Source organism: Balaenoptera ricei, chromosome 5 (genome assembly GCF_028023285.1).
Source record: "Balaenoptera ricei isolate mBalRic1 chromosome 5, mBalRic1.hap2, whole genome shotgun sequence".
Taxonomy (NCBI): Eukaryota; Metazoa; Chordata; class Mammalia; order Artiodactyla; family Balaenopteridae; genus Balaenoptera; species Balaenoptera ricei.
In genome coordinates, this window is record NC_082643.1 from 33,650,704 (window position 1) to 33,671,331 (window position 20,628).

The 20,628-nt window shown below is 33.7% G+C and overlaps 1 protein-coding gene across 3 annotated transcripts in view; it reads right to left on the minus strand.

Moving 5' to 3' along the window:
• The window catches only part of LRBA (LPS responsive beige-like anchor protein), a 737,360-nt gene that overhangs the window by 16,540 nt on the left and 700,192 nt on the right, over positions 1-20,628 (minus strand). For all 3 annotated transcript variants that reach the window (XM_059922597.1, XM_059922598.1, XM_059922596.1), the window contains exons 52-53: positions 18,249-18,404; positions 12,371-12,538 (exon numbers count right to left, since the gene is read on the minus strand). In XM_059922597.1, the coding sequence (XP_059778580.1) occupies positions 12,371-12,538; positions 18,249-18,404 (324 nt within the window). The remainder of the gene's footprint in view (positions 1-12,370; positions 12,539-18,248; positions 18,405-20,628) is intronic.

The window sequence follows — 20,628 nt, forward strand, 5'->3', positions numbered from 1 at the left end:
AAAGTTTGTATTCCCTTTATTATATGCAGTGCAGGCTGGGTGTTCTTTACATTTTCTCATTAAAAAATCTGTTCAAAATAAATAGTTGGATTTTTATAAGTTTCAATAAACGAAATGTTTTATGTATTAAAAGTTCACTACAGAAAATAGAATTCTATGATATGGGATTTAAATCCAACAGGTCCAAACTAATAAGTTCAACAGATATTTTGGGAACCCCTTTGGAATGAAATTATGAAGGGTAGAAGGGTTGATGGGAGGCGGAACACAGGCTTCATATGTGGCTCACAGAATCTATTTATTTCTCCATAGTTACATCCTTATACATCATCCTGCAACACAGCAATAACATCCCACATACCAATAACGATATACATATGTGTCTGTGTATATTTGTTTGCAAAGCCTAGAAACAAAATCTGGGGACCATATAACATTCTGACTGCAGCACCCATCTAAATCTGCCCCTCCCAACTACCTGTCAACCCACAGAGTTAATACCTAGAGGGGAAATCAGCTCAAATAAGACAATACTGTCCATGTATTACTTTTTCAAAGACCCCAAAAGCTATGGGCATCTCTCATTGAAGTCTCTAAACTGAGTAAGGAGCAGGGGAAAAAGTCTTCTGAAAAATATCAGGTTAATTCTTTGATAAAAATTTGCAGTAGTTAATGGATACAAAAAGTCTTTACTTTTGCTTTCTGAGATGGTAGGATCTACCAAAAGCTAGATCATAAAGCAGAACACATTCCCTTAAGAACCTTTTAAAGTCTTACTGCTTGAAAAATCGTCATGGCTTTCAATAAAGCTGAAGAGAAAAATTTATCTTGCTGCTAGTTTAAGGGGCTACACTTCAAACTCTTCTTAAAGAAAAATAAAAAGAGAAAGAGGATAGACTTCTTGGACTGCTTTGAAAAGCTTGAGCAATTACTTCAAAGGAAAGGGTGTCTTTGTCCGGAGAGCAGGTTTATGACTACTGATGCAAATCCTAACCAAAGGCTGAAAAGGATACTCAGTGCATCTTTATGGATGGCCTTAAAGGAAGATGAACAAGTCAAAGGAGATTAAAGACAGTCCAAATCCTGCCACGAATACCAGGACACACTAGTTTTTACAGATGTGCTTTTCTCAGTACGTAATACCAAATATCAGTTACTAACTTACGGACACCATTGTAACAACCCAACTTGCATTTAAGCAGCACAAGATCTCCCTAATACCCACTTAGCATTTATATTGGACTTATGTTTTAAAATATTACGTGAAATGTTTTACACCATTAGGCAGAAAAACAAACGCTGCTATTAAATGTGTTCCTTTGGTGGCCTCGTAACACTAAGTGTATTTCTCCATCAAATGGACCTGAAAGAAGAGAAGGAGGAAACAGTAATTTCTCTAGTATCTGTTCATAAATATCCAATGAGAAAAATATTTCAAAAGATCTGTCTCCGTTAAGGCAAAGGGGATTAAAAGCTAGGTAAAAATAGACCTGACACGTATTTCTGGCAAACTCTGAGTTACATTTTTAAAAATGAATAAAGTTCTTGGTATTTTTGGCACCGTCTCCTCAGTCTTAATGAAAATTAAATTGCTTTAAAAAGGCACTGCAAAGTTCTCATTAGCAGTTTAAATATGTTGTTATTAGCAGAGAGAGAATCCCCTTCATTCCTTTACCTTTTTCATATCATCTATCATGAAATGAAGGGCAGTTCAACACTTTCCTAGTCTTAGTTTTCTAGAAATGAAATTAGCTCTTCCAATTAATAGTTTAGATGACTCTTGGGACAGAAGTTAACATTTCCCATTTGTCTACTCATTCATTCCTTCACTCCTTCACTTAATAACATTTACTGGGTATGTATTATGTGCAATGCACTGTGGAAACAAGGAGGGGAATAAAATATGACCTTGTATTTGTAAATGGTTTGATTTTTTTTTAAATTAATTAATTAATTTATTTATTTTTGGCTGCGTTGGGTCTTCATTTCTGTGCGAGGGCTTTCTCTAGTTGCGGCAAGTGGGGGCCACTCTTCATCGCGGTGCGCGGGCCCCTCACTATCGTGGCCTCTCTTGTTGCGCAGCACAGGCTCCAGACGCGCAGGCTCAGTAGTTGTGGCTCACGGGCTTAGTTGCCCCGCGGCATGTGGGATCTTCCCAGACCAGGGCTCGAACCCGTGTCCCCTGCATTGGCAGGCAGATTCTCAACCACTGCGCCATCAGGGAAGCCCAAATGGTTTGATTTTAAATTGTCATTGGATCAGGTTTTGTTGACCTTACTATAAGCCTGCTAATTATAAATACCTATTATTGGAAAGGTCAAAAAGCTGTACTGAAGTCCAAACTATTTATTACAACTTAATTTTTATATAAAATGAATATTTACCGTCAATTAATGAAGTCCTAAAATAAAAACAACCAATATAATTTTCCAGGTTAGTAAAATCTAATACCATCTGACCTCTTAGAGACATAAAACAAAAAAGAAAATCATTTCAATAGAGTACTCATTTTGAAAGAAAATGTAAGTTTAAGGACCTAAATATATAATTAAGTTAGTAAGTATATATAGATTTAAGAAAATCTAGGTGTTATACATGCCAGCCATTTCCTAAAGCTGGATACTTTTGTTTTGCACATGCCTTCTGTTCCACTTTAATTACATTTGATTACTGTAAACATTCATCAACAAAAAAATTCATATGAAAATTGAATACTAAAGTTTCTCAAGTGGCTCACACCATAATGGTAAATCGAGAGAGGAAATGGCTTTTCTGAAGCGGAAATGAGGTTAGTTGTTAAATGTTTCTTAAATCTTTCCACTAACTTCCTAATTTTTCAATGAGAATTATAACACTACATTTTAATTATACAAAGAGAAATTATTTGAGTTTGTTCTATTTATTCCATCTCTACCAACTCTTCCCTCTCCTCTCCTTTCATTATGGCCTTTTTGGTGAAAAAATGTTGATCTGGTTAAACATATACACTGCAGAAAATAAGACATAGCTGCATTTAGGATGTGACAACCAACAGTAAAATTTGGTAGCTTCCTTTTGTAAATACTGTTAGAATTATTAATGCAAGACAATACAATATTGGTACAAAAAACAATAATATTAAGTTCTTGATTTATAACCTTTCTCCTCTTCTATGATATATATATCAATATATCTCATATAAACTTATATATATAAACTTAAAAACATATATACGTAAGTTTATGACAATGGAATCATCTTCTAAGACTACACTGGAAAATGGGTTTGTGTGAGTATATACCAACAATTGTATACTTAAAGTATAACCCTAACTTGTGTAATAATATTTAAAAAGTACAAAATCCTATCATGACATATACTGTCTTAAGAACTCAGTACTAACAAAATTATCTCTATATTGTCCTTTGCAAATCCTAAGATGGCTTTAGTGACAAGGTTGTATCAAATTCTCTACAGATGACGATCCAATGAAATCAAATTAAAAATGCTGTACAGTTTAGTGGTTAAGAATGGTGTCTCTGGCCTAGAGTGCCTGGGTTTGAATCCAGGCTACAGCATTGCTAGCTATGCCACCTCCCTTGGGCAAGTTCTCATAGTTCTAGTAAGATCTAGGAACTTCAAGACCCAGGGCAGAAAGTAGAGGCATACTAATACTCTGTCTGTGCCTCAGCTATAAAGCAAGGATAATACCAGGACTACAATGAGGATTAATGAGTTACTACGTGAAGTGTTTAGGATGGTGCCTGGTGTGTAGTGGGCGCTCAATAAGTATAATCTAGTAGTACAAGCAGTAGCAGTATTTTCACCCTCTATTGCAGACCCTCTCTCCAGCAAAAGTATAATATCTGATCCTGTGCCACATAAATGCCAATTAGAGATTGTTCTCATTACTATTGTTTCCAGTCAGGGAGAAAATATACCTTCATTTCTAGAAATTATACTTTGATTTCTCCCATTCCTCCTTTTTTTAGACTTTCCAACCTTCCCTGACAATCCATTTAATTCTGATACAACTAGGGCATGAAGCCTAGAGCAGAAAGGGAAGGTACTTTACAATAATTAGGTATTTTCCTCCCAAATAAAATATCTTTATTGTCTCTTATTATCAAAATAATACATGCTCATTATAAAACATTCATATAATTTAGTAAATTATGAAGAAGAAAATGAAAAACTGCCTCTAAATTCCACTACCTAAAAACAACCATTGCTAACATTTACTGGTTACCGTTCCAGATTTTTTTCTATATGTAAATATACATAGTAATATTAAATAAATATATGTATATAGTAAATATACATACATACATACAAGGTATACACACACAGGCACAGACACTTAAAATATATCATATTATACATGTAGTTTGGTGATCTTTTACACTTAACAATACAGAGAGCATATCCTTCCACGTCAATATCACAATGCATAATATGTTAATGGCTGTACAGTCTTTCATTGTGTGGGCATATCAAACTTTACTTAACTAATGTACTTCTTTTATCCTACTTTCTTGAGACTTTTTCACTCGCTAATTCCCCACAGACGGTCTTATTTTTGGCTCTAATTCACTGATAGCTCCTGTAGCTGCATATGAGTGTCTAGTAAACATAAACATTATAAAACTCTGCCTCCAAAAAAGAATGCAGATACTTAGAAAAGTTGTTGAAAGGAAATCTTGTTCATATTTTTTGAAAAGTAACATTACCATTCTTATGAATATGAAAACATAACTATTTTTATCTATCTATCCTAAATACTCAAGTCACATAAAATTCTTTGTAATTTGTCCTCCTTAACATTTTTAAGGTTCCTTTGTTAAAGATACATAAGTAAGCCACTAGTGAAAAGTATAGAGGGTTTTCACATCTTTAGCTATTAGAAACATCCTGGATTTGACACCAAAAGCAAAGGCAACAAAAGTAAAAAATAAACAAGTGGGATTACATCAAGCTAAAAAGCTTCTGCACAGCAAAGGAAACCATCAACTAAATGAAAAGGCAACCTATGGAATGGGAGAAAGTATTTACAGATCATATCCCTGATAAGGGATTAATATCCAAAACACATAAAAATTCATGTAACTCAGTATCAAAAGAACAGTCTAATTTAAAAATGGGCAGAGGCTCTGAACAGACATTTTTTACAATGAAGACATATGGACGGCTAACAAGTACAGGAAAAGGTACTCAACATCACTTATCACCAGGGAAATGCTTACCACAATGAGATACATCTCATACCTGTTAGAATGGCTTTTATCAAAAGGACAAGAAATACCAAGTGTTGATTAAAAAGTGGAGAAAAGGGAACCCCTGTGAACTGTTGGTGGGAATGTAAATTGGTGCAAACACTACGGAAAACAGTATGGAGGTTCCTCAAAAAATTAAAAATATAACTACCACATGATCCAGTAACTCCACTTCTAGGTATTTATCTGAGGGAAATGAAGACACTAATTCAAGAAGATATTTGCACCCCCATGTTCACTGCAACATTATTCACAATTGTGAATGAACATTATTCACAATGGACAATGGACATGGAAACAACCTAAGTGTCCACTGATAGATGAATGGATAAACAAAATGCTACACACACACACACACACACACACACACACGATGGAATATTATTCATCCACAAAAAAGAAGGAAATCTTGCCATTTGTGACAACATGGATACACCTTAAGGGCATTATGCTACGTGAAATAAGTCAGACAGAGAAAGACAAATACTCTATGATCTCACTTACATGTAGAATTAAAAAAAAAAAACAACCCACCAAACTCATAGATACAGAGAACAGACTGCCAGAGGTGTTTGCCAGAGGTAGGGAGTGGGCGAAATGGGCAAAGATGGTCAAAAGGTACAAACTCCCACTTATAAAGTGAATAAGTCCTGGGGATGTAATGTACAGCATGGTGATTATAGTTAATAATTCTGTATTGTATATTTGAAAGTTGCTGAGAGAGTAGATCCTAAAAGTTCTCAGCATTGGAGAAAAGTGTGTAACTGTGTGGTGATCGTTTTGTAATACATACAAATATCAAATCATGATGTTGTGCCCCTGAAACTCAAATAATGTTATGTGTCAATTATATCTCAATTAAAAAAAAAAAGAAAAAGAAACATCCTGACCCTGCTCACCCTAAGGAAATAAAGCAATCTCTCAGTTGTAGAAAGTTACAAGCTATGAGAAGAAAAGCTAAAAAGCTCAACGGTCATGAAGACCTCAGCTAGGAGAGGCAGAAAGAATTCTAAGGATTTTTTTTCCTACCTAAAAACACTTCAAATCCAAAATATGAAGTCTGACCAAACCTCTTTGAATGTGAAAAAAATTACTTTTAAAAACAGGGCAACTGTAAAAGAAATCATCAGAGGCATTTAATACTTAGTTTCATATAAAAATGGGTCTCTTTTCATGAATTCTCAGGACTATCTAAAGTACAACACGAGGTACACATGCACAAAGTTGTCATATAGTTTCTCTAAAGAAGCAAACTCTTTGGAAGGTGGTAAAGTCAGTCTAACATGCTGTTCCAGGAGGTCTTCAGTAAACGAATCCTTAGTAGTTCTACAGTAATCTCCCTCTCACTCTTTCTCTCTCTCACATGCAACATTCCAAAAGCAGAAGGCTCCCGATTTTAGGCTTAAAAAAGGAAGGGGGGTGAGGAAGCAGCTTGCAATTTCAGAGTATATTCAGTCTCAATTAAATGAAAGAAGACACATTTACCATTTTCTTCGAGAGACTATACTTAGTTGACTAGAGAGAATCTGTACCTTCTAACTAATGGTTAATTCCGGCCATTGTTTGAAATTAAATTTCCTATCTGAGCATAAAGTATTAGACAATTTTCTTTGATGTTGCACTATTAAAGCCTACATATGAAGATACTCAGTTCCAATTTGAGGGCATAAATCATCAGTTCTTCTGTTCCCATATTTATATGGTCAGAGCCTATGGGCTGAATGGTATAGTCATTTTTTTCTGCAACTAAACAAGGTAAATAAATGTGATATATTGGCACATCAGCCCACCACTCTGCATATGGTGCACATTAAGGTTGTATTCATTTGCCATATGAATATAATTCCTTTTACCACATCTACTATTAGTTACAAGCAGTAAATACAGAGTTGTTTTGCTGAAACGGGAGGGCCTGCATTACATCATGGAGCACTAAACATCCTGGACCTTCTGGAGAATTTCATAGACATAGTTTTAATGTCACCTGAACTTGAACACTGCCAACATATTGCTTCAAACACTGCTTGATGAATTCTTCACGGAAAAAAGAAAAATACAGGGCAATCTTAGTGTTAGTGCAATAGTGCAAACCAAAAGTAGGGCCACGAGGAAAGTTCTTGATGAGTTACATATAAGAACTCATGTTCTTGACAAAGAATCGGATGGAGTCATATCCCAGATATAAAAAAAGCTATTTGTTTCAAATGTTGCTTTCATATTCAGAATCTAGTGAACATAAGGAAACTAAAGTTAAAATATCATCTAAACAAGTTTCTCCAACTGTAGCTTACTGAAGACCTGCAATTAATAAGAGTTTATTTCATGACAAACTGTGATGCTTTGTTTCATTAGGTATATATTGTGTCTACTTTTTCCTTAAACAAAATATTTATTATAACATTCCAAATCCATATTAGTGCAGGGCAAAAGAAGAAAGTTATTTCTTTTACAAACTCATATGGTTCAACACAGATGTACATATCTTGACATTTGTGAACCATAAATAATACATCACAGGCAATTAAAAACAAAGTACACCTGTTTTAACAAGTACTGATTTTCAATTTTACCAACATTAAGTCCCCAAATGCATCCAGCAGATGGTGCTCTAGGACACCTACTTACGGGGAGTCATACTGCTTGTGTTACATCCACCTATATTTTTGGCAAGACAAAGAATAAGGATTTATCTGTAGCTTAGTAAAGCGTATTAGGCTTTACGATAAAAAGAACATAATTCCTAAATATGTGCACAAAAATATACATATGCATAAGCACATGTGCACAGAGGCAACCAGTAAATAAGTCACACCTGGACATATTGTGATACCACTTTTCTTATAGACTTGATGAGTAGGTTATGTATATCAGTGGTATTTATGGTCATATGGCAAGATCATTCTAAATTCATTAAAAAAAATTTAGAATGCCTTAAAGTTAGAATTCATTTTTAATTATAGCAGGAATGTCTCATTAGGGTGATACTAGTAAAATTAACAACAGTAGGATTTACGGTAATGACTTAAGTGATTGATGAGAGTCTAACAAAATGAAGTTTTAGACAGAGAAAAAGCAGGGCAGCTATGGCATACAGTACTTTAAAAAACAGCTCTGTGGTCTGTTTGTGCTAGCCTTATGGTTAATAAAACCTTCCTTCTAATTGACGGTGCTGAAATATTCTTAAAGAACAGAATCTGGTTATGAAAAAAACTTTTTTTTTTTTTTCAGTAGACGCCATTCCCATAAAGGAGAAAGCTGACATAGATTAGCATGTCTGATTGCAAAGAGGAAAAAAAAAATGCCACCTTTCAATCAAATCAAAAACAGAATGCGAGGATGGAAAACTACTTTGCTGAAATACTACACAGCATCTATGCAACACCTCATAGTCAGCGACCATTTTCTTCTAAAGCTAATCAACTGTGGCTTTTAAAAAATTACTCAGATACCTAAAAATGCTTAATAAGCATTTCCTTTTAGATGCTTAGTAAGTATTTGATTTTAAGTTTATGATCTATTAATACAATATAAAAATAGTGGATAAATAACTCTTGTAAATATTCACCTTGATTATAAGATCATTTTAAAGTTTAAAGTATTTAAATGTCAACTGAATGCATCAGGGAACATTTTCTTCAAAATCTGGAAATGTACAGTCTGGATAGAAAAATGAGTATTCCAGGAAAAGCATTTTGGTGGACAAGATTCAGTTCTAAAACACACAGAGTACTAGGGCAAAGAGAGAGATGCTTCCATGTAGAAAACGTCTTTCTTTGAAATGTTCTTGGTTAATTTTATTTAAAAAATCTACAACTAAATGGAATCCTATCTTAATTTTTTTCCTCATTAAGAAAACTGCATCCCACAGGAGATAACTATCACAAGACAATAGAGTCAAAAATGAAACACTATCTGTCATATAGGAAAATAAGGCTTTTGCTACATAATCTAGGCAGATTTCATAAAACATGTGCATCCTTTTAAAAGCCTCAAATTATACTATATATAGGTTTTATCCAGTTTGAATTAGCTTGATTTTACCTGAACAATGTGCTTATTAACAGTGGATAACATGATTTTTTAAAAAATAGTACTAAAGCTAACAACTTTACATACAGCATTAATATTAGATTTGGAGAAAATGGCATAGGCTTATGACACTAGCAAGTAAAATTACTAGCTTATTCTCATGATTTTTAAAATAAAAAAGCTAAACACTTGAATGAGACCTATAAAATGCAGGAAAAGCAATAGCCTAGTTTTTAAAAAATTCACCCATTTTCCTTCCGAGCAAGAAAAAAGTCTAAATTCAAAAATTTAAGTTGAGGCACTGTATGCATTTAGAGACCACACTGCCGTTATGTATATAAAAGCCTGATTATTTCTTAAAGGTCAATTATATTTCATCCAAGAGATACAACACAGAAATAAGCATAACCTAAAATTCCTCATCTGAAAAGCTGTGACTTCAGCGGCTGCGTCATGGAGCCATCAATGAGCCACAGGCTTATAAAATCCGAACCAGCTCTCATGAATGTTTAAAACAGTTCACACGCGGTAAAAATGTCTTTGTTTTTGTTTGTTTGTCATTTTCGTTTGAAAAGCTTAGACTGGCTTGTTCATTTTTCTATTCTAATGTGTGGAAATTCTCATTATATGAAAAAGTGCCTATTTGTCTTTTTCCCAGATTCATCCTTCAAAGCTAAAGCAAAATTAAATTGGGACATCAGACGTTACAAAAGGGCCAAAAAGGCCGAGGTTCACTTTGAGAAAGGTAATTTAATTTAGTCAAGATGCATTATAATTTTCTAAAATTTTTATTAGATGTGCTGTTACGTTATTCTTTTTTTTTTTTTCCCTTTTCATTACCAGCATTACTAAGACTTATTGTCCACCATACTGCAAGACAATGAGGGTATAGATGAAGTGCTTTATGAAAAAAAGAACATTATAATATATACTCTAATGCCAGCAAGATGGTGTTTGTGTGGTGATTTATTTGTTCTAAGCATTCTGTGCTTCTGATAACACCTTAAGTCAGTTACTATTGTTGCTTTCATTTCATAGACAAGACAGCACAGCAAAGCTTAGAACTTAGCTTTGTTTTACTCTAAACTCCACGATTTGGTCAGTCCTACTTGATTCATTTCTTAAAATGTCATACATGTAAAAACCATCTCTAGGGTGATTTACAAGGTATTTAAACATACATATATATATATTTCTCCCTTCTGGAAAAGCTGAATATTTCTAGTTTTAAAATATACTTAAATTTTTGAAATGTAACAACAATTACATACAAGTGTAGCTAGGTTTACAGAAGTAGCCTTTAGCTACTTCTCAACATACCCATTGGTAATGACATATAGAACGTGGTTAGGTCAAAGAAGTAAAAAAAACAAAACAAAACAAAATCTTTTTTTCATTTAGATTGCTATATGTGCATGAAACATCTCACACGATTTTAAAGCAAAAGAAAGCTCTTCCTAAATATTTTCACGTAAATAACAAAATGGTATACTTATTACCTATGTCAAATCTAGGTTTGTCTGAGATAATTTAGTGAATCTCAATAACTGAATTTATAGAAACAGAAAAAAAAGAAATTGAAAGTAGTCACTCATCCTAAAAGGCCAGAAAGAAGGAGAATGTAAGACTCCATAATGAAAAGAACACGAAGTATTTCTCAAAAGAATGTGAAAAAAAAAAAAAAAATCCCTGAAATTTACATATTTAAAATTATTGTAATTACATATAAAATGGGATGTTGTGTAAATATGAGAGATACACACTACTTCCCCATATAGACACACATACTAAAGTTTGATCTGACTATAAAGACTGTATTACCCATAGCATCACAGCCTTGAAGTTACTTTTCATATTCTATTAGTATAGGGAATTACCCCTGTTCTGATTAAGATAAGAAATACATATTAGAGGTTCATAAAGTAAAAACTTTGATTCACCACCACACCAAACAAAATACATACAAAGCAGACACAATGTTGATAAAAATACTTTGCATACACTTCTTTTAAAACTGTACTGGCTCTTGAGTAAATTTTTTTAGAAGGTTTCACTTTCATACAAATAATATACATTTAATAAGCATAACTTTAAGAAGTCAATTCAAAATATGATGGACTTAAACATATTCAGACTGTTTTATAATTTGGGACTGAGGGACAGAAGTAAGTACCACAGTATTCAGGTAAAGTAATCAGGAACAACATGATCCTTCCTTAACAAAATACATTGCAACTTGCTTTAAATTAAGAAACTGTAAATATTTAAGAGCAGTTAAAATGCTCTACCTTATGAAGTAAAAATCTAAAGCTATTCTTGCAGGAACTCTTCAGTGTTGTCATAATCATTTTAATTAAATTCTCATTTTTCAGGTGGTCCCTTTAATTGTTTTTTCCTACTTCTTAATGTGTTTTTCTAAAGCCATTTCTTTTCTGCAGCTGTGTGCGACTGGTTTTAATGGTAGCTGCTTCCTTTTTTGCCTTCTGTGAATTACAATTTTAAATGGTTACACATTTTTTGTTTTACTGCCTTCAGCATAGTTTCATAAAGATGTTTAAGGCTGTTGGTGAACATTTTCATTTCCCATCTGAAAAACCAAGAGCCAATTTGAATATTCCATATTGGCCTTTTATGACCTGTTTTATCTTTAATTTAATATGTAAATGAAAGCATATTTTTTCTAAAGACTGGTTTGTTTCCATGAAATTATAATGTTTTTGCTCTTTTAAAACATGAATTCAATAAACAAGATAATATGTGATTGCTCTTTTATGTTATATCTTATTGTTTGTGAATGAAACACCTCTATTTTATTTGGTGACAGCCATTATCAATGCAGAACTAGCATTTTCAGATCATAAGAATAACCGATAACATGAAAAATGAGATTTCATGCTTGAATTTGAATTATCAATGGTCACAAAATGTTAATAACAAGGCTATCCAGACCTTTCTTAAATTATAACTAAGAAATTAAAACTACTTGATACTTCAGTTTCACTTTCACCATGATGAAATAGGTAACTTCACTGCAAAATGTTATTATACTTCAGTTGTAAAAGTTTACTTATAAAATAAATTGTACTTACTGCCTGGGTTATCGCCAACCCCACTGCTTTTTCCATTCCAGTACCAGAGCAGAAGGGTTGCATCACGTGACCCTGAGAGAATGTAGCAATTTCCCCCAATATATGACTCCGAACGAGTGAGGCAAGTGACGACGTCCCAATGGCCAAACACCACTTGGATCAATTTTCCTGAAATACAAAACAATTTTCTTTAAAACTGCTATTTAAAAAATTGAAAAAATTTCCAGGGATCATTTCACTTAAGAAGATAATGAAGTTGTATTAATCAGATTCTGATAATTCAGATTTTATAATAAAATTTGACCTGGTCCAACCTAAAAGTTTTCTTCGAATAGTTAACAACAACCACAAAATCAATTGAAGAGTGATAGTCACATTTAAGACATATGTTAAAACTATTTCAACTAATAATGTTATTATACATAGCTCCTATAAATTACAAATGAATCATGTCTACTGATTAAAGCAGGCCCAGGAGAACCCTTATTTGGAACCATTTCAACAATTTAAGTTACTCTGTATGATTCAAAACAAAGCAAAACTTAGTTGCCTTTCTGTAAATACTCTATCATTCAGACTTCACTAATACAAACCCATCTCTGAATTAGTAAAGACAATTTATTTCTTCTTCTATTCTTCAAAGTCATCTATATACAAGGACAGTATTAGCCACTTTGGACAGCTTCTGTTTTTTTTGTTTTTTTTTAACATCTTTATTGGAGTATAATTGCTTTACAATGGTGTCTTAGTTTCTGCTGTATAACAAAGTGAGTCAGCTATACATATAATATATATCCCCATAACCCCTCCCTCTTGCGCCTCCCTCCCACCCTCCCTATCCCACCCCTCTAGGTGGTCACAAATCACTGAGCTGATCTCCCCGTGCTATGCGGCTGCTTCCCACTAGCTATCTATTTTGTACATTTGGTAGTGTATATATGTCCATGCCACTCTCTCACTTCGTCCCAGCCTACCCTTCCCCAGCTTCTGCTTTTCAAATCAGGCTTACATGAACTAAATTTTGATAAAAGAACTAACATATTGTCACCACAATTTGAGCCAGGTCATTCTTTCTTTGTTTTAATTGCCTGAAGGATGAAAGTTCCTGGGGAGGCGGAAGGATGATGAAATTAAGATTATGACGGTTTAACAGTAATGATTAGGGGCAGGGTGAGGATGGGGGTATCCAGTAAACTTACTGTGTATCTAGGACATTAAACACAGGATGAACTGTCCACAAAACAGTGTGAGAAAAAAACCTTTTAGATTTTTTTTGCTTAATCAGATATGGGTTTATAATTCACACAAACTTGTCTAAAGAATTAAATATCTATAGCAGCCCTTCCACTCTCTCCCTATAGTTTCTAGCTAACGTTTCTCTTTGAAATTTCTAGAGAATCTACAAATGAATGTCATAGAATGTCTACCCTTAATATTCAGCATGAGTGTTTCTTCTTTTTTCAAATAAGCGTTCAGTGGGGTCATAAAAAATACAATTCAGATGTGCAAGATAAAAACCATTAAGCTGGAAAAAAATCAGTATGCCTAAAAAGTTTATATGTTTAACTTGGAACACATCATAACCTATTCTAAAGCTTAAGGTCTCAATTAAGTATTGGTATCTACACGTATCTACATGTATAAACTTTTCAAGATAACAATACATAGAACTAAAAGAGTATTTCCACTAAATTGTTTAAATTATTGGTTTTAATAAACCCAAAGCTTATTATAAAGTCTGCAAATTTATAAGTAAAATACTGAGATGTACTTTATCCAAATCAGATGGAAAGTCAAATACAGTGTTTTCTCTTGTACACAGTCTACTAAGAGTAACTTAAGATCAGATTCTTATCAATCTCAAATTGCAAAATTAATAAAGGACTTTTTTTTCTCCTATGGATAAAGACTTTAGTCAAAGCAGGTATTTTAATTGCTAAATGTTAAAAATGTTCACTTCTGAATTTCTTCAACCTTTTAAATTAACACCAAAACATTCGTTTTAAAAATTAGCTTTTATCAATAAAGAATATGGTAAGAAGAAGTCAAGACTTTCTAGAATAAAAAAATGGAAAAGAAGAAAGCAAATTAAATATTAAAAATCTAATAATTTTTGCATCATTTCCAATTTATATGAAGGACAAAGTGGAGAGGTTTAGGGGTAAAATGGGTGGGGTTACATTAGAGGCAGGTCTTACTAAGGATGAGACAAAAGTTAGGGAGCTAAATGCACTCTCATTCGAAAACTGAAGGTTAAATCAGTGAGTTTTAACTACTGAAAAACTGAACACCCCGTAATGTGATTATGTTTTTGACTTCTGTATGTACAGTGACTTCTGCCTCAGCCTATACTAAATGCTGAGAGCATGTCAACTACAGGAGTGATTTAAATGGGTTATTTAGAGTAGGCCTATTTAAGATGTGATACCCATCAATTGAGTGCGTTGTAGAAGTGAGGATGAGTAAAGCAACTACAATTAGGTACTTGAGGTCACGGCATACAGGAAACCCAAATGCTCCACGTACACCAGGAGGCTTGCAAAAGAGCAGCTATTTGCTTGGAAGATGGAGATGAGGGAGTGACATTTAAGTATTTACATCTAAAGAGTTTCATATTTTAATACAAATTAACTTCATTCTCTACAATTTATCCTTTGGGCTCAACTTTGGAAAACATTATTTTTTTCAGTTTGCTTTTTCCTCTTCTGGCAGCCTTCCTTAGCAATATTTGTTATTGCTATGAGGTTGAGGTTCACTCCTCCTAAATAAATCACAGCATATAAATACCTGCTGCTCTTTTTGGTAAATTATTTTCTGATAATCTCGTAAGTGTTCCTCAACCTTTATTTTTTGTTTCCTTTAATACCGGTCCACCTCTCCACACACAAATATCAAATATTACCACAAGCACTAGAATATCTTCTTTTTGACAGAACAAATTTTCTAGTTAATGTTTTATTTGACAGCTGTGCTACAAATAAAAAAAATTCAAGTTCAGGACTCTGCACCATTGAATCTAAAATGTGGCCTGAAAATAATTCCCACTGCCGAGGGAAGGTTTTATTGTTGCCTCTGCTGTTCTGGTTGTGTCCCGAAAACATGATTTATGTTTAAAGAATTTCCTGTTACAACCGTGTTTCTCTCTACCCCCGCTTCCCTGCCCCGCCAAATCTAATAAGAGAAGGATTTTTTTTTTTTGGCTTATGTGCCAAAATATAATTGAATTCAACACTTGTGATAGCTATGCCATTATATATTATTGATCATACAATTTTTCCCTGTGTCTCTGCCAAACTTAGGAGAAAATATTTAATATTCCTATTATCATAAAAACACAGACACATTTAAAATTTAAATAATTTAAAATAAAACTAGCATCAGAGTTTGTATACAAGATACTAAGAAAGATATTAGAACTATCATTTGAGATTTTTTTCACAACTTTCCTGGCAAGTATAAATATTTTTAGTGTACATGGTAAGTCAGTCCCACTGAAATGAAGTTTAAAATGAGGCTACTTCTTAGAAAATGTTTTATACATACACACGCATATGCATGTTTTAAAAAGTAATAAAGTAGAAGGCTTTTGGAAAGAGGGGAAGGAACGTCATCTAGTTTATTAAGTAAAGTAACATGGCAGACGCTCTAGGAACCTAGTTTTTGAACAGGTAACACTTATATGAGATTACATGGCATAGTCACAAAGATGCCACACCTGAAGTCCGAGGAGTTGGCTACAATGCCCAGTTCTAGCACCATTATCTACGCAGATATCAACAAGTTACTTATCCTTTCTAAACCTCGGTTTCATCACCTGAAAAATGGAGCGAAGGACACCTGTTCTATCTCATAGGATTATTGTGAGGCTGACACAATATCATGTATGAGAAAGAAGGAATTCTGTAAATTCTAGAGAACTGTGTGACTATAAGAATTATTTTAATTATTAGTATTATATAAAAGGGAGGTTAGCTTTACTTTACAAATATTAATATTCAACGTCTTTTTAAAATGATATGAAATGTCAACAAACTCAAAAAGCCTCAAATGTCAAGACCAAAGGTTGACATATATATGATCCCATTTTCTGACATTCTGGTAAAGGCAAAATTATAGGGATGAAGGCTACATCAGCAGTTCTGAGGGGGTTGAGCTGAGGGAAGGGACTGACCGCAAAGGGGCAGCACAGGGGGTCCTGGGGGACCTCAGCTGCTCTGCATCTTAACTGTAGTGGTGGTGGCAGCTGCATAACTGTATACAATGCCCAGACGAACAGAACTATAACCAAAAAAATCAATTTTACTCTATGTGAGTTAAAAAATAATTTTTAATGTATAAAAAACAATATGCAATCTAAAAGAATGTTTAAGGAAAACTTGTGAGAGGATGTAACAATTTTAATCTGAAAGTTTGTGTGAGAAGGGACCACAGTTTGAGGTCAAATAATGCCAAGGTTGTCATTACCATAATAGTGAAAGTAAAGGTTAAAATTTCAATTTGATAATTAAATCAGAGAAAATTCATTATAATAATAAATATATTTTAGGAAAGCTTATCAATCCCTATTGCATTTTTAAAGAATTCCAGAGGAGTTTTAGATTCAATAGTAATCAACCTCACAGACCTAAACATCTAGTAAAAACCCAAGTAATCAGAAAGACCTGAATGATGACATTTTCTTTCTTTCTTTATTCTACAGAATAAAGATGGAAATTACAAGAAAATTAGATCATCAATTCCATAAAACAAAAATTAAACAGGACCATGCCTGAAAACAACTTCTAGGGTTTATTCTATGCACAGTACATATTTAACTATTTTCCCCTACTCTCTCATTGCTATGTTACAATGATATCATCAAAATATACCTAGGACAAACTCCTTGGATAACCAAGAATTAATTTTTTAATATGCTATACTTACTAAGGCAGGAGCATGGACTCATACATTTTATAGAGATTATTAACATAACTGAAAGATGATTTGCTGTGAAACATTTAATTAACTAGAAATTTCCATTTTTAAAAATTTCTTATCCCACATTTAATCAAGATATTTATTTGTAGATCCTTGTTTTAGTTGAACTATCTACTTCCACAGTATCTATCAAGTTCTAATGCTTAATATCTAATTTTAATTATTTTAAATATACAACTACATATTTACTATAAGTTTACTTCATCCTCTAACAGTTTCTAAAATACTTTAAAGAGACTCCATTAAATTTGTCAATGTTCTCAATTTCCTATATGCAAAAATATATAACCATTTACTGGACTGGATATCGTGTAATAATACTGATTTGAGTTTGGTTTGTCCCTTGGGAAGATGCATGCAGATGAATATATAGACTTAAACTTTTATATTTTTAACAAGACCTCCTGTTACACATAAAATCAGTAGTCAGCTACTTTCCTTCACGATGGTGTAGTTTTCAGCAAGATTCTGTGCGGAATTGGGTGGAGGCAAGATATCTGCTCCCAAGAAATACCCTTAATGAGAATTCCCAGTAGGGAAAAAATAACCTTTATATAACACTAAAGTGGGGAAATACACCTATAAGTATGTGCACTTGCCGTAAGATTATGCACATACATGTGCATACAGTATTTACATACCAGGATATGCTTTCGAAATGAATCGTTCATTCTGCAAGTATGAAGCTTGGGAGACAAGCCTACCAAAAACTGCCTCTTAAAAGCATTCTGAAGTTAACTTAATAATGGACTATAGAGTAGATTATTACTTGAAAGGAGAAAACTGTCTTTATTTCACAAAGTTTAGAATTCTGTAATTTTTAGAGGGAAGAAGATGAGAAAGACTCTGAACATCACTTGTCATAAACTTTAGTTCACTGATGAAGAAATGATGAAGTTACCTGTGTCTGCAGAGTAGACTCGAAAACTCTTATCCCAGAAGCCACAGAGGAGAACGTAGCGGTTGTCCGAAGTGATGACAAAGCACTGGGAATGCACTTGAATACTTTGGTCTAAAAGGTCAGTGATTTGCCTCCTGTGCATTCCTGTATTGCTGGCTATGAGAACAGAGGAAGAAAAAAAAGCCTCCTAAACCCACACGTGCAAAGAAATCCCATAGTTTGTCATACTGGGGGTTGGGGCTGAGGGAGGAGAGACAATACATTCCAGGATAAGAATATCTGATCTTTAATATTCAATATAGTAATATTTGAAAAACCAAGTAGGAAAACACAATCTGATTGCTGGAAGAATACGGGTAGCCAAATTCAACAGCTCAGTATGAAATTCTGCCTAGAGGAAAGAAACAATAATACACTACAATTTTAAAATACGTAGTATACAATTCTCAGAACATGCTATCTAGCTCTTGGGCAGGACCAAACTAGATTAGAATCTCCAGATCGCATCACAGTTAGGTTTGTGTTTCTGACAATCTCATTACATCTACTGTCATGAGAATGGATTTATGTTGTGACAATCTATTACCTTTAACTTTTTGTCGCAAGGTGAGAATGGATTTATGTTGTGACAATCTATTACCTTTAACTTTTTGTCGCAAGGAAGAGATACTAGAATATAAATGGCATATATTTGAAATATTGTAGCATCTTGTACTACTTTGGCTTTAACAGGTCTTTAATTTGACTACATGTGAACTCCCATTTCCCCTGTTTACAGCTGCACTTGCATGTAAGGAAAGGGTAAAATGACTATTTATTAAAGATACTTGTAATTGAAGAAGTCAAAGCATAGCACACTGCCACTTTGTTACTCCTGTAAGCAATAAAACAAGCCAGTCTGGCAGTGTGTTTTCAAAGCGCTATAGAGCACCTGAGATGGGCTTTGTCACAAGGCACAAGGTCAGACACAGAGCAACATCATGTACATGTGAAGAGTAATAATCCTCCAGAAATACACTATCAAGTGTGTCATTATCAGCAAAGGAATTCTCACTGAGATGCCTTTTTTGGCATTATGAAGCCAACCAGATAGAAAGCTTTGTTGCTAGTGATCTAAGAGTTATTTAATCACCAACTTTCCAATACAAATTATGGTTCTTACACTGCTAAAGAAACTTGATCATACCAGACATGAGAACAAACAAAATAAATTTCTGCCTCTGATTATTATGTTCTTTGTACCATAGTTTGCAGTTTTTTGGGGAAAAAAATACCATAGATGCACTATTGATAAAAATTTAAAAAAGAAATATATCTATGTTATATTCATTGTATGTAGTAACTAAGTTAATATGGCCAATTCAATAGAAGGCTCAGAAAGTAATATGGAAGAAAAAAGTGTTCAAAATGCTCTCCAGTCCTGTGCTGGAATACAGAGGAATAAACTATCCCTTGCCCTCATGGCATACACAACACAGCAAACATATTCATATACATGTGAAATACTGCAAAATTCTGCTAGTGTCTGACTATACAACTTAACCATGTAGGATTATTAGATAACTATTTGATAATAGGCTTCATATACTTTGGGGAGATTAATGGGCTAGAAAGTGATAGTGGTAGTAAAAAAAGGGCCAATTCTAGCCGAGAATCATTCCCCACCTCCTTCCACACAAAGGGAAGTTGCCGGCAGATGAAAAAAGCTTTTATGTATCATAGTGTATCATGGAGAGACATTAGCATCTCATTGCAGTGAAGCTGTGTGATACAATTTAGTTTTTTAATTCCAAGAAACCTAGCAATTAAAGACAAGATATGTAGTATTTTCTATACTGGTTACTTCAGTTCTTCATTCCACATGAAAATTATAACAATGTTTATTTTTGCCAATGTTTATATGACTTTCGCTCCTATGATACTGGTCTTTTTGGCATGATTTCCTGGGAGGACCTAATTTGACAGATCTGGGCATGTGCATAATTTTGAATTGAATGACCACAAAGTACCCATGGGTAAAGGCTGATGCCCCTTCAGCATTCAGATTATCTATTTTCCAAATAAGTGCTTACTTATAATTTAACATTGCAACCCATCCATCCATCCATCCATCCATCCATCCATCCATCCAATCGATATAATCTCCCAACTGCCTTTCCTTTATCTCTCTTTATTTTCTCTAGTAAACTTCCTGAGATTCCATACTGAAAGTATTTTTATTTGATGAAAATTAGGTATATTTGTCTAGATCAGCAGTCTTCAAACTGGGACATGCATATCCCTTGGGGTATAAGATTTCCCAAGGGACACACAGGCACAGATGGTTTTAAGGGAATCAATTTCTAGTTCCACAACTTTCATATGTTCTCTTGCCTGAAAC